Genomic DNA, 11646 nt, shown 5'->3' on the forward strand with positions numbered 1-11646 from the left:
AGCTGTTTAGGATGATATGCAAAAAAATTAAGTGGTGAAAAAGATGATTGCACTGAAAGAAATAGGAAGAGGTAAAATGGAGTATACTATTTCATATAAAGAGGCATGGGGGAAAATCATTACAATGGAGGGGAGGATGAGGTTGGTAACATGTAATATTTAAACCTTACTCTCACTGGAATTGGCTCAGAGAGGGAAGAACAGTCAGATTTATTGACTTATAGAATTCTATATTACTCTAAAGAGAAGTAGAAGTGGAATAAGAAAATAAGAAAGGGGGTGATGGGGAAGGGAGGGGGGAGTTTGGGAAGATGATTAAAAGACCCTATAGAGAATTAGGAGGAGAATAAAAAAGGTGGTGATGGGAAGGGATGTAATATGAGGGAGGGGGAATGGGACCAGGAGCCATTAAAAGCAAAACACTTGTGTAGAGGGATAGAGTAAAAAGGGAAAATGCAGGATTAAAAGGGGAAAGCAAGATGGAGGGGGATATAGACCTGGTGATCTATCTACTCCATCACCTAGTTTCGCCCTTCTTATACCTTCTCCCTGACATATACTTTTTGATTCAGTGACACTGGCCTCCTGGTTGTTCCATGAACAAGAAACTTTGCCTCTTGGCTCTAGGTATTTTCTCTCACTTTCTTCCAGGCCTCAAATGATCTACCTTCCCAGTTCCGTCTACTGACTTCCCTGGCTTTCTTTTAAGTACCAAATAAAATCCCATGTTTTATTGGAAGCTTCCTCCAATTCCTTTTAATTCTAGTGCCTTCCCTTTGTTAACAATTTTCTAGTTATCCTTCTATAGCTTCTTTGTACAGATTTGTTTACACATTGTCTTCCCTACTAGTTTGTAAGCTTCTTGAGGATAGAGACTGTCTTGACTTTTTTGTATCTCTACAGTGTAGCCAAGGGCCTGGGACATAGCAAGTAATTAATAAATGCTTGATTCATTCATAAAGGTGGGGAAAGTTCCCATATCAAGAGCTTTCAATTTAGGGAAATAATGGCTTCTTTGTGAAATATTTCATTACAGAAGTTTATAGAATTAGTTTGTTACAGAAATAACAAGGATCTGAAATAATCTAGACCAGTGGTTCTTCATAAAGGGTCTATGAGTTTGCTTTTTTACAGTAATTATATGTATGTTGTTTTATGCATTTAAAAATCATTATTCTGAGAATTCCATTGGTTTCATCAGATTGCCAAATCAGTTCATAATGCAGAAATCTCTGATTTAGACCAACTCTTTCATTTTGTAGAGGGGAATAGAGTGACACAGAGAATGGGAAAGACCCAAGTTTACACACCTATTAAATAAGAAAAGAGATGATTCAAAAGTGCATCTTCTGAATCTAATTCAAAGACTCTATACTTCATATACCACAGTTTCTCCCATAAGTAACACTAGAACATAATATTATGCCCACGTACAATTTCCATCAACCCTAAGGGAATGGTAACATGTATACACCATCCTTATTAAAGAGAAACTCAACCACATATGAAACTACTTTAAGAAATGAAGGTCTGTAAGGTCAAGATTTTTTTTAAGTTCTCATGTGGACTCAGTAGAGGTGAGTGGCATTATTGCTTCATAAATATACATGTGTGTTTCAGCCAACATAAATATATATGTTGCAATCAAGAAGGAAAATGAGTTCTTTTTTGTATTATATGTTCACTTATAAAATATACTTTAAGAAGATAATGTTTTCTTATTAAGGAGGAGCTTCACCAAAGCCTTCTTCATGTCCCTGTTCCTCAAACTATAGATGAAAGGGTTCAACATAGGAGTGACCACAGTATACAGAACAGCAGCAATTCTGTCTTTCCCAGCAGAATGTGTGGAAGGTGGACACAAATAAACCCCAATGGCTGCCCCATAGAATAGGGAAACTGCAGTGAGATGTGAACCACAGGTAGAAAAGGCTTTCCACCTTCCAGAGGCAGATGGTATTCTTAGAATGGCAGAGATAATGTGGACATAGGAGATAACTATGAGGGTTAGGGGAGCCGTAAGGACTATTGAACCCACAATAAACAACATGAGCTGATTTATGCTGGTGTCTGAGCAAGAGAGTGATAGTAAAGGGGTCAAGTCACAAAAGAAGTGGGGGATACAGTTCTCTGCACAGAAAGTTAAACCAGCCATAAGGAAAGTGTGTAAAAAGGCAGCAAAGTTGGTGAGGAACCAGCACACAGCTAGCAGTAGTATACATATTCCAGAACTCATAATTATGGCATAGTGGAGAGGCTGGCAGATGGCCACATAGCGGTCATATGCCATTACTCCCAGAAGAAAATCATCAAGAGCCCCAAAAGTCATGAAGAAATGCATCTGAGTCAAACAGCCTTCATAGGAGATAGTCTGACTCTGGGTCCAGATATTTGTTAACATCTTGGGAACAGTGGTAGAGATGAAACTGATATCAGCAAAGGAGAGGTTTGCCACAAAGAAATACATTGGGCTATGCAAATGTAAGTCTGATCCAATGGCTAGGATGATGAAGAGATTTCCTACCACAGTAACCAGGTACATGACCAGGAACAGCCCAAAAAGAATCAGCTGCTGCTCTGGTTGTTCAGAGAGTCCCAGAAGTAGGAATTCAGAGATGGTGGTCTGGTTTTCTACTTCCATTTTCTTGGAAGACCTTGGTGGGGAAAAGGGAATAGAGGGAAAGAAGAAATGGAGACAAGTCACTCATCATAACAATGAGATGTGCTAGTATAACCTGTGGGAGAGAATAGTATTCCTGCTCATTATGATGTCTTTAAAGAGCAAACATTAAGAGAAGAGATTTCCTGCAAAGCAAGTGGGCTCCCAATCTCTCTATTGACTTTTCAGAATGAAGTTTTATGTGCTAAGATTCTGTGTTCTATACTTCACTCCAAAGCTAATATTCCAGCATTTCAAGTCTGTGTAGTCCCCTTTTCACTGAAGGCTCCTGAGGTCCTAACTCACTCCTTATAAAGAAGACATGTCTTTTCCTCAAGCAGAGAGCTGACTTCAGTAATTACATTCTGAAAGATGTTACACACACTCACTCTAGCCTAAATTGGGCTGTGAAGTGCTAGAGGAATGTGAAGAAATATATGTTGTTGAGCATGACATTCCATTATCTTTAGCTCTTACCTAGACTCTCTGGGGCAATCTCAGCAGTATGTTGACTCTGCTGTTTCAATATTGGAATAACTGGAAATGCACCTGGAAAAGCCAGCTGGAGATCTAAGGACCTATTTTCCATGAAGCAGAGGAGAAGGGTTACTGGGGAGTAGAATACTAAATCCTTAATATTTAGAAATGAACGGTCTTCCTGTGGGTACTATCTGTAATATTTATTGACTTCCAGTGCCTTTGGAGTCTGCTTATCCCATAGCTGCTCATTAGAGAAAAGTGTGAAACAATGATTTCATCTTTCTCCCTTGGCTCTTTAGGCTTAGCCAACTCTGGAGGTGGTACAGACTGTACAAATTTTATCTCCTAGCTGTTTTCATGTGGAAGTGAAGAAATCAAGAATCCTGCATTTTAGAGTGAAAGGAGCAGAGCCAGAAGAACATTGTACACAGAGACTGATACACTGTGGTAAAATCAAATGTAAAGGACTTCTATACTAGCAGCAATGCAATGACTCAGGACAATTCTTAGGGATTTATGTAAAAGAACATTACCCACATTCAAAGCAACAGGAGTGTAAACACAGAAGAAAAAAACTGCTTGAACACATGAGTTGATGTGGACATTATTGGGGATGTAGACTCGAAATGACCACACCAATGCAACTATCAATAATATGGAAATAGGTCTTGATCAATGACACATGTTAAAACCAGTGGAAATGCATGTAGGTTATGGGGGGAGGGATGAAGGGGAGTGAAAGGGAAAGTAAGAGCATGAATCATGTAACCGTGGAAAATTTTTCTAAAAAATTAAAAATTAAAAAAAAAGAATCCTGCATTTTAGTTCAATAGATCAAGTCTAAAGAATTTGGAGTGGGAAATAACCCTAGTGCTCTCTTGTTCTATCTATACCCCAAAAAATGGCTCCCCCAATACCACACACACACACACACACACACACACACACACACACACACACACACACACACACCATCATCTAGCTTCTATTTGGTAACCTCTAATAAAAAAGAACTTAATGGGCAGCTGGATAGCTCAGTAGATTGAGAGACAGGCCTAGAGACGGGAGGTCCTAGGTTCAAATCCGGCCTCAGACACTTCCCAGCTGTGTGACCCTGGGCAAGTCACTTGACTCCCATTGCCTACCCTTACCACTCTTCCACCTATAAATCAATACACAGAAGTTAAGGGTTTAAAATTAAAAAAAAAAAAAAAGAAAAAAAAAAAGAAAAAAGAACTTAATATCTCTAGTGGAAGCCCATTTTGTTTTGTTCTGTTGTCTCTCTACCATCCTAATTGCCCTCCTCTTATCTTCAGTTTGTTAATTTCCTTGCTAAAATATGATGGTCAGAATTGATTACAATACTCCGGTGGTAAATTATCATGGCAGAGGACAGCAGGACTTAACTATTATCCTCATTCTGAACACTGTGTGTCAATTAATACACCCACATTGTGTTTTCATTTCCTTTTTTTTTTTTGGCTGCCATGCCATATTGTTGGTTCATGCTTCCAACTTCACACTCCCAATTCACACACAACAACCCTGATGATTTTTTTAATTAAAATGCTATCTAGCCATATGTCCATAATTTTTGTATTTTTAAAATTCATTTTTAAATACATACATAGAGTTTTACAATTATCCAGATAAACATTTTTTCTTTTTAGATCCATCCCATTATTCTGACTATTAAGATATTTTTGACCTAGGCTCTATCATTTTAGCTATCCCTTCTAGGTGTATATAATATCTGCAAATTTAGTAAACATGTAACCCATCTCTTATTCCAAATCATTGATAAAAATGCTATATAACACATGGTTTAGGATAGATCATTAAGGCATTCCATTAGTGATATCATCTAAGTTTGACACCACTCCAGTAATTTGAATTAATTGATTCAACCATTTCTAAATTCATCTAACTATATTACTGCTACTAATATGTCATTTATATAATGCTTTCTGGTTTGCAAAGCACTTTATAATTTCATTGGAGCTCCCTCAACAACACTGGGAAATAGATAATAAAGCATTTTACTCTCAAATTATAGATTGAGAAACAGGTTCAGAAAGTTTAAATGACTTGTCCATGGTCACCGAAATAGTGTCAGAGGTAGGATTTGAACCTAGGTCTTCTGAATTTCAGATTCACCTCTTTGTCTACTGTGCCGGAGCTACTTCTCCATTGTTTGAACTACTTTTCCCCATATTGTGCAAAGAGATAACATGAATGATTTCTGGAAATGCTTTGCCAAAACCTAGATGTACTTTATTTATTCCAGTGATATGCCAGCCTAAGAAAATGAATTCTTTTATCCTCTGTTCATGATAAGTTATGCTGGTTTTTAGTGATTAACATTTCCTTTTATATGCTTGCAAATTAAGCTTTTAATAATAAATTCTAAATTATTCCTAATAATCCAAGTTGTCTTTGAATAATATATATATATATATACATATTCCTATCTTCTTCATATAAAGAAATGCTAATTCCTCAGTTCCTTCTACCAATTTTTTTCCTTTTGAATGAGACATATTCTTCCATCCCCATAGTCAAGTCTTGAATACCTACCCACCAATTCTCAGTGAAACCTCAGCAGAGAAATGGTAATCATATCTACTTATTTCTGTCTCACTTGATGAATGCTATATAGTATACCCTCCCTCCTATTATCCTCATTATAATTCTTTGGAGCACACAAAGTTACTTTCCCCTCAGATAGTCCACTATTACCCTCACTGAAAAAAACAAAGCCTCATATTTATTATATAACTCTATTTTTTAGTGCTCTTCTTCCCTTCCATCCCTGTCATATTCTTATACTCATCGGCCACATAGAGCCTCCTCTGACTTTTCATATTCTCTTTTCTATCTTTCCCCTTGAAAACATTTTCCCAAATCTTTTATTCTCCTTGATAGCCTAGAATATATATATATAGGTTCATGCAGTACCTTTACCATCTCTTCTCCTAAGGAGATCAACCTTCTTTTTCTGCATATATATAGTTGTTTGAGCTAGTAGAAACACAAACCTATTTTCAGCAGACCATTAAAAGATTATTGTCCCTGATCATCACTATTTGATGGAAGAGAGATTCTCAGTTTTCTATTATCTTTATGTCTAACTCAAGCTTACATGGTGATTCCGTTGCTGATATTCCTAAGCACAACCAATGATTTCAGTTTGGTGGCAAGGCAATAAGCATGTATTATTTATTTAACATTTACTATGTTCCAGGTACCATGCTAAGCTCTAAACTCTGGGGATATATACACCTAACTAAAAAAAAGGACAATCTACGCCCTCAAGGGGTTTACAATCTCATGTGGGAAGACCACACCCAAAAGTGAGTTGAAAAGTAGGAGTTGCGTGTGGGAGGAATATAAGGGTTGGAGTGTTGAAGTACTTAAAGTCAGAAACAAAGTCAAGGTGGGAATAGAAGTTGATCATCCTCAAACCCTCCACAAAATGGAGGCCGCAGGAGGAATTCACCAGTGAGATATAGCAAAAGGATATTTGACTGGGAGAAGACTTCAGAGGTGGATGGATATTTCAGGATAAAGAGGCCCCATGTACTGGAGAGTTTCCAGGTTAAGACTGCAACTGAGGATGCTATTGAAGCTTTAACATATACATTTGGAATTGTAAAAATGAACAATAACAATTTGGAAAATGCCCTAATAAAAACTCATGAATGTTAACAAAATATTAGACTTATCACCATAAAACATGTATAAGGAAATGGATACTTCTGTGTCAATAGAGAGGAAATAAAATGAAAAATATTCTTGAGGTATATAATAAAGAAGTAAAAAATGTACACAATATTTTGGAAGGTAGATATCAATTCACTTCACAGTAGATAAACCTGATAACAGGTATATCCACTGGGCTGGTCTAACGTAGTAAAAAATGGCTTCCCTCCAGATGGACTCTATGATCTAAGATCTAGGATTGAAATCAAAAGACCTTCCAAGGGCAGCATCTGCATGAAATTCAGTCAATAATATATTGATATGGGGCAGCTAGGTGACTCATTGGATAAAGAACCAGACCTAAAGATGGGAAGTCCTGGTTTCAAATCTGGCTTCAGATGCTTCCTAGCTGTGTGACTCTGAGTAAGTCATTTAACCCCAGTTACCTAACCCTTACCACTCTTTTGCCTTGGAACTGATACTTAGTATTGATTCTAAGAGAGAATGTAAGCTTTTTCTAGTAATATGTTGATAAATGTGTTAACAACTGTCTGAAACATTGTAATTGTAGAAATGAAGGGAATTAATGATGGAGCAGGTCACAGATATGAAAAACTACAGAAAATTTGTCTTTAAGGAGTCTTAAACTAGTGATTAATGTAAATTATACAAGAAAATAGTAGCAACTGTTCAACATATCTGTGTAGGCTATAAGAATTTGTTGTTTATTGTTTTTTAGCCATTTGTCTTATACATTTCCTGATACCACATTTTGAGTTCTCCTGGCAAAGCTATTAGAGTGGCTTTGGAGTCCATCTCCAGCTCATTTTACAGATGAGGCAATTGAAGTAAAGACAGTTAAGTGACTTGCCCATGGTCACACAGCCAGTAAGTGTCTGAGGTCAGATTTGGAAACTCAAGTCTTCCTGATTCCAGTTCCGGTGCTCTACCCACTGTGCTACTTGACTGCCCCACTAATACCCTACTAAATACTTGGCAAAATATAGACTAGTGGCTAGAGTTGCACTTCAAAATCTATCTTTATAGACCAATATGCAACAAATCTCCATACTACAAATATGACCTCAAGATGTTCCAAAGAACTCAACCAATAGACTGTTTTACATCTAGATAAATATCACAGACCAAATTGTGCTTATAATTGCCCAAATGTAATGGTTAATTATAAAAGTTTAAGAAGAATTTAATAGATGTCAGTATCCAAATTCTGACAACCTCCAAATAATATGGAATGAAAAAATTTCAAAGTATAGATCTAACCAAAAAGATTCAAATTATGTTGAAATAGATTGAGATTCATGTCATCCCCCTGATCCTATTTGCTCTTAGAATTGTATTGAAGATGTTTTCAGTGTGCTTATAGAAGATGAGTTTATCTCCTCCTATGCATATATGGAATGAGAGAAAAGTTTCTAAGGTGACTCATGGATTATGAGTCTAAAATCCTGAAAGAATGATGTTACTATTAGCAAAAATTGAGATTCTTGGTAGGTGCTGTAAGGAATTAAAATTAAGGGTTTGATTAAGTATATGAGAATTTTAAGATAATACTGCGGGGGGCAGCTGGGTAGCTCAGTGGATTGAGAGCCAGGCCTAGAGACAGGAGGTCCTAGGTTCAAATCCGGCCTCAGACACTTCCCAGCTGTGTGACCTTGGGCAAGTCACTTGACCCTCATTGCCTACCCTTACCATTCTTCTGCCTTGGAGCCAATACACAGTATTGACTTGAAGACAGAAGGTAAGGGTTTAAAAAAAAAAAAAAGATAATACTGTGGTCGCCAATTTCAAAATATTATAGCTCAAGCCAAATGAATTTTAGTAGTTTTATTTACAAAAAGGTGGAAGGAGTGAAAGTAGAGAAATATAAAAGAGGGTAGAGAAGATGTCTACCTATCACCCTAAATGTTGCTCTGGTCCCTGGGTCAGCTCAGGAGGGCTTGTTAATCTTCATCCAGAGGACCGGTGGCGAATTAAACAGGGGTTCCACCCACATGGCCTCCTCCAAGACGGGAAAGCATCTTTGGAACTGATCTCCAAAGAAGAAAATCCAGAAGTAGTCCAAGAGTCAGAGTCTTAAGTTGAAGTCCCAAGGTATAGCTCCATGCCGCAGTCCCAGTCCAAGATCTACCAAGCCCAAGATTCAGGCTGAAAACTTCTTGGACAGGAAGCTCAGGACTTTTATAGTCCTTTTTCCATGTCACTTTCTGTTCCTTCCTCCACTTTACAGGAGCCAATTGCAGTCTTTAAATTTGCTTAACACTGTCCAGGGTAGTGATGGCAAACCTATGACACACATGTCAGCACTGACTCGTGTAGTCATTTTTGATGTCACACAGCCTCATGCAGCCACATACAGAGAAGTATGGGGCCGCATGCTGAGGATGAAGCATTTGCTGTAGTGTAGTGTAGACACTCTGTGCACTATAGATGACAATTCTAACTATATTAATTTAACTATTTTGGTTTATTAAATATAGTTATATTTTACAATTACACATTTTTGTTATTTAAACTATAAATATCATTAAATTATGTTTTTTTTTTCTCAAAGTGACACACCACCTGAGTTATGCTTGGTTTTTTGGCGAATTTTGACACACCAAGCTCAAAAGGTTGCCCATCACTGGTCCAAGGGGTGGTCAATTCTGTCTGGAGTTGACACCCACTTTTAGCAAGTGGCTTGTGGATCTCCTCTACTTGGTGTTAAATAGGGTGTTTTCAGTTTTTGTTGATTAATTTAAAAATAAGCAAGGGGAGAGTTAATCCTATCTTCAGAGTAGGGAGCAGATAGGTGAGATATTCTTCAGGCAGCTGGAAGTAAAAGACTGGGGTCTAAGGAGAAGTTTAGTGACAAAGATTCAGATTTTTGAATTATGATCATTTTAATTAAAACCAATGGGACAGATGAGCTAACTAAGTATAGATAAAGGAGAGGGTCTAAAATAGAATCTTAAGTATTTAAAGAAGAAAATATGTTGGAGAGTAACCCAACTCCTTAAAGATTATTTGAAAGCTTAAAGTCGAGAGTTGTAAGTTGCACTGAGTACATGGCTTTTGTTCTCTCACCTGCTTCTTTCAGGTTTCTGTTAAAAGTGTGCCCACTCTACCTTATAGATATTGAGTACATTGGTGGGAAAATGTGACCCAGATTTGCATCTAGATCATGATGCATTCATTATTCTTGCATTTGTTTCAAAATATCAATATCTATTTAAATTATGATGATTTCTTTGGTATTATTACTAAATAAATTATTATGTTTTGAAATCTGTGTCATCATTGTTAATGGTCAATAAGAATTAAAGAATTTGTCCTGATAGGGAATCATGAGTCAAAGTAGTGAATATGAAAGTATATTTCCTCCCCCCACATCCATACAGCAGGGTTACTCTTAGGAACATGAAAGAATTTAAGTATAATCACTAGAAAGTGGTGTTCTCTGGACACCTTGACTATAGAAAGAGATCACAAAATTATTTATATTATTCTTTTGGGAAACTGGCTTTGGGAAGGATAGAATGTAAGATGGAAAGGTATAAAGTGTTCTTCTAGGTCTCTGGGCTCTGTCTTCATCTCTTCAAATGATAGTGCCCTCCCTAACTACACTGAATTTTTAAAATAAAAAAATGTTTTTAAATTAACAAACATTTCTTTATCTTCCTTCTCACCAACTAGACAAAAGAAAAAACAACCCTTATACTAATACACACTCATATAAAACAAATTTCTATATTGGACAGGCCTAAAACTATGTTTCATTCTGCATAATTGGTCCATCTCTCTGAGAGGAGATAGGAAGGATTTTTTAAAATTATGAGTACTCTAGAATCATGTGATCTATTTCTGTAGTACTTTATATTCACCAAGATATTTTCATACCCATTTTCTTATGAGGAAAAACTGTTTTTACTTGCTGAATCCCTAAAGGGGCTGGTTTAATGATTGGAGTCAGTGTAGTATATTGTAAAAAGTATCAGATTTAGAGTCAGGAAATCTGGGTTTAGGTCCTAGAAATGATTCAGAGTGGTGAGACAGTGATTAATAATTGATACTCATTCCCAATTTGCTCATCTACAAAATGGGGATAACTTTTCTTAATATTTTTTGTAACAGAATATGTGAATACTACCTACTCACAGATTTCTTATAAGAAAGATATTATGTAGACCAAAGATCTACATACAAATAAATATTATTATTGTTATCAGCAGCATTTGGTTGACAAGGAAGCTGAAATTTAAATAGCAGAAAATCACAGGCTTTAGAGCTGAAGGGGCTTCAGAAATAACCTGGTTAAATATCTTTGATTCAGGAATAAGGGTTTCTTGCCTAAGGCCAATATGCAAGAGAGGAATGGGAAATTACTTTAGGATTTTTTCCTACTTTCTGTGTTCTCTCAGGAGTGAATGATCCCAGAAGTCTTAATTGCCTCCAATAATAAGTTCTTTGAGTTGTTCCCTGGAGTCCACTTCAAGCCTCAATTGTGATAATACAACTTCTCACGTGCCAACACAATCATAATGGTCAAAAATCATGAATCAGCACAGAATTCTTTTGCCCCATCTGCTCATCTTCAAGCACCATCCATTCCTACATGAAATCTTCGACTTATGTCTGAACCAAAATGAACCGAAAGCAGAAGATTCAAACTTCTTCCCAGTAACTGTCATTGGAGAAGCTTTGTCCTGCCTAGCTCAACCCAGTAAGTGTTTATTCTCACTAGCTCAGGATCAAAAGCAATCCAATGGTGGTTAGTTTTACTTCACAATAGTCAAGGAAAGTAT

General features: G+C 36.8%; 1 protein-coding gene across 1 annotated transcript; it reads right to left on the reverse strand.

Annotated features, from left to right (window-relative positions):
• Positions 1 to 1699: 1699 nt before the first annotated feature.
• On the reverse strand, positions 1700 to 4770 carry LOC123235380 (olfactory receptor 1N2-like). Its single transcript, XM_044661499.1, has 2 exons — positions 4751 to 4770; positions 1700 to 2651 (listed from the first exon to the last, which is right to left on the reverse strand). Exons 1-2 carry the CDS (start codon positions 4762 to 4764, stop codon positions 1700 to 1702), a joined length of 966 nt encoding a protein of 321 aa, XP_044517434.1. The 5' UTR covers positions 4765 to 4770.
• Between the last annotated feature and the right edge of the window lie 6876 nt (positions 4771 to 11646).

Source organism: Gracilinanus agilis, chromosome 2 (assembly GCF_016433145.1).
Source record: "Gracilinanus agilis isolate LMUSP501 chromosome 2, AgileGrace, whole genome shotgun sequence".
Taxonomy (NCBI): Eukaryota; Metazoa; Chordata; class Mammalia; order Didelphimorphia; family Didelphidae; genus Gracilinanus; species Gracilinanus agilis.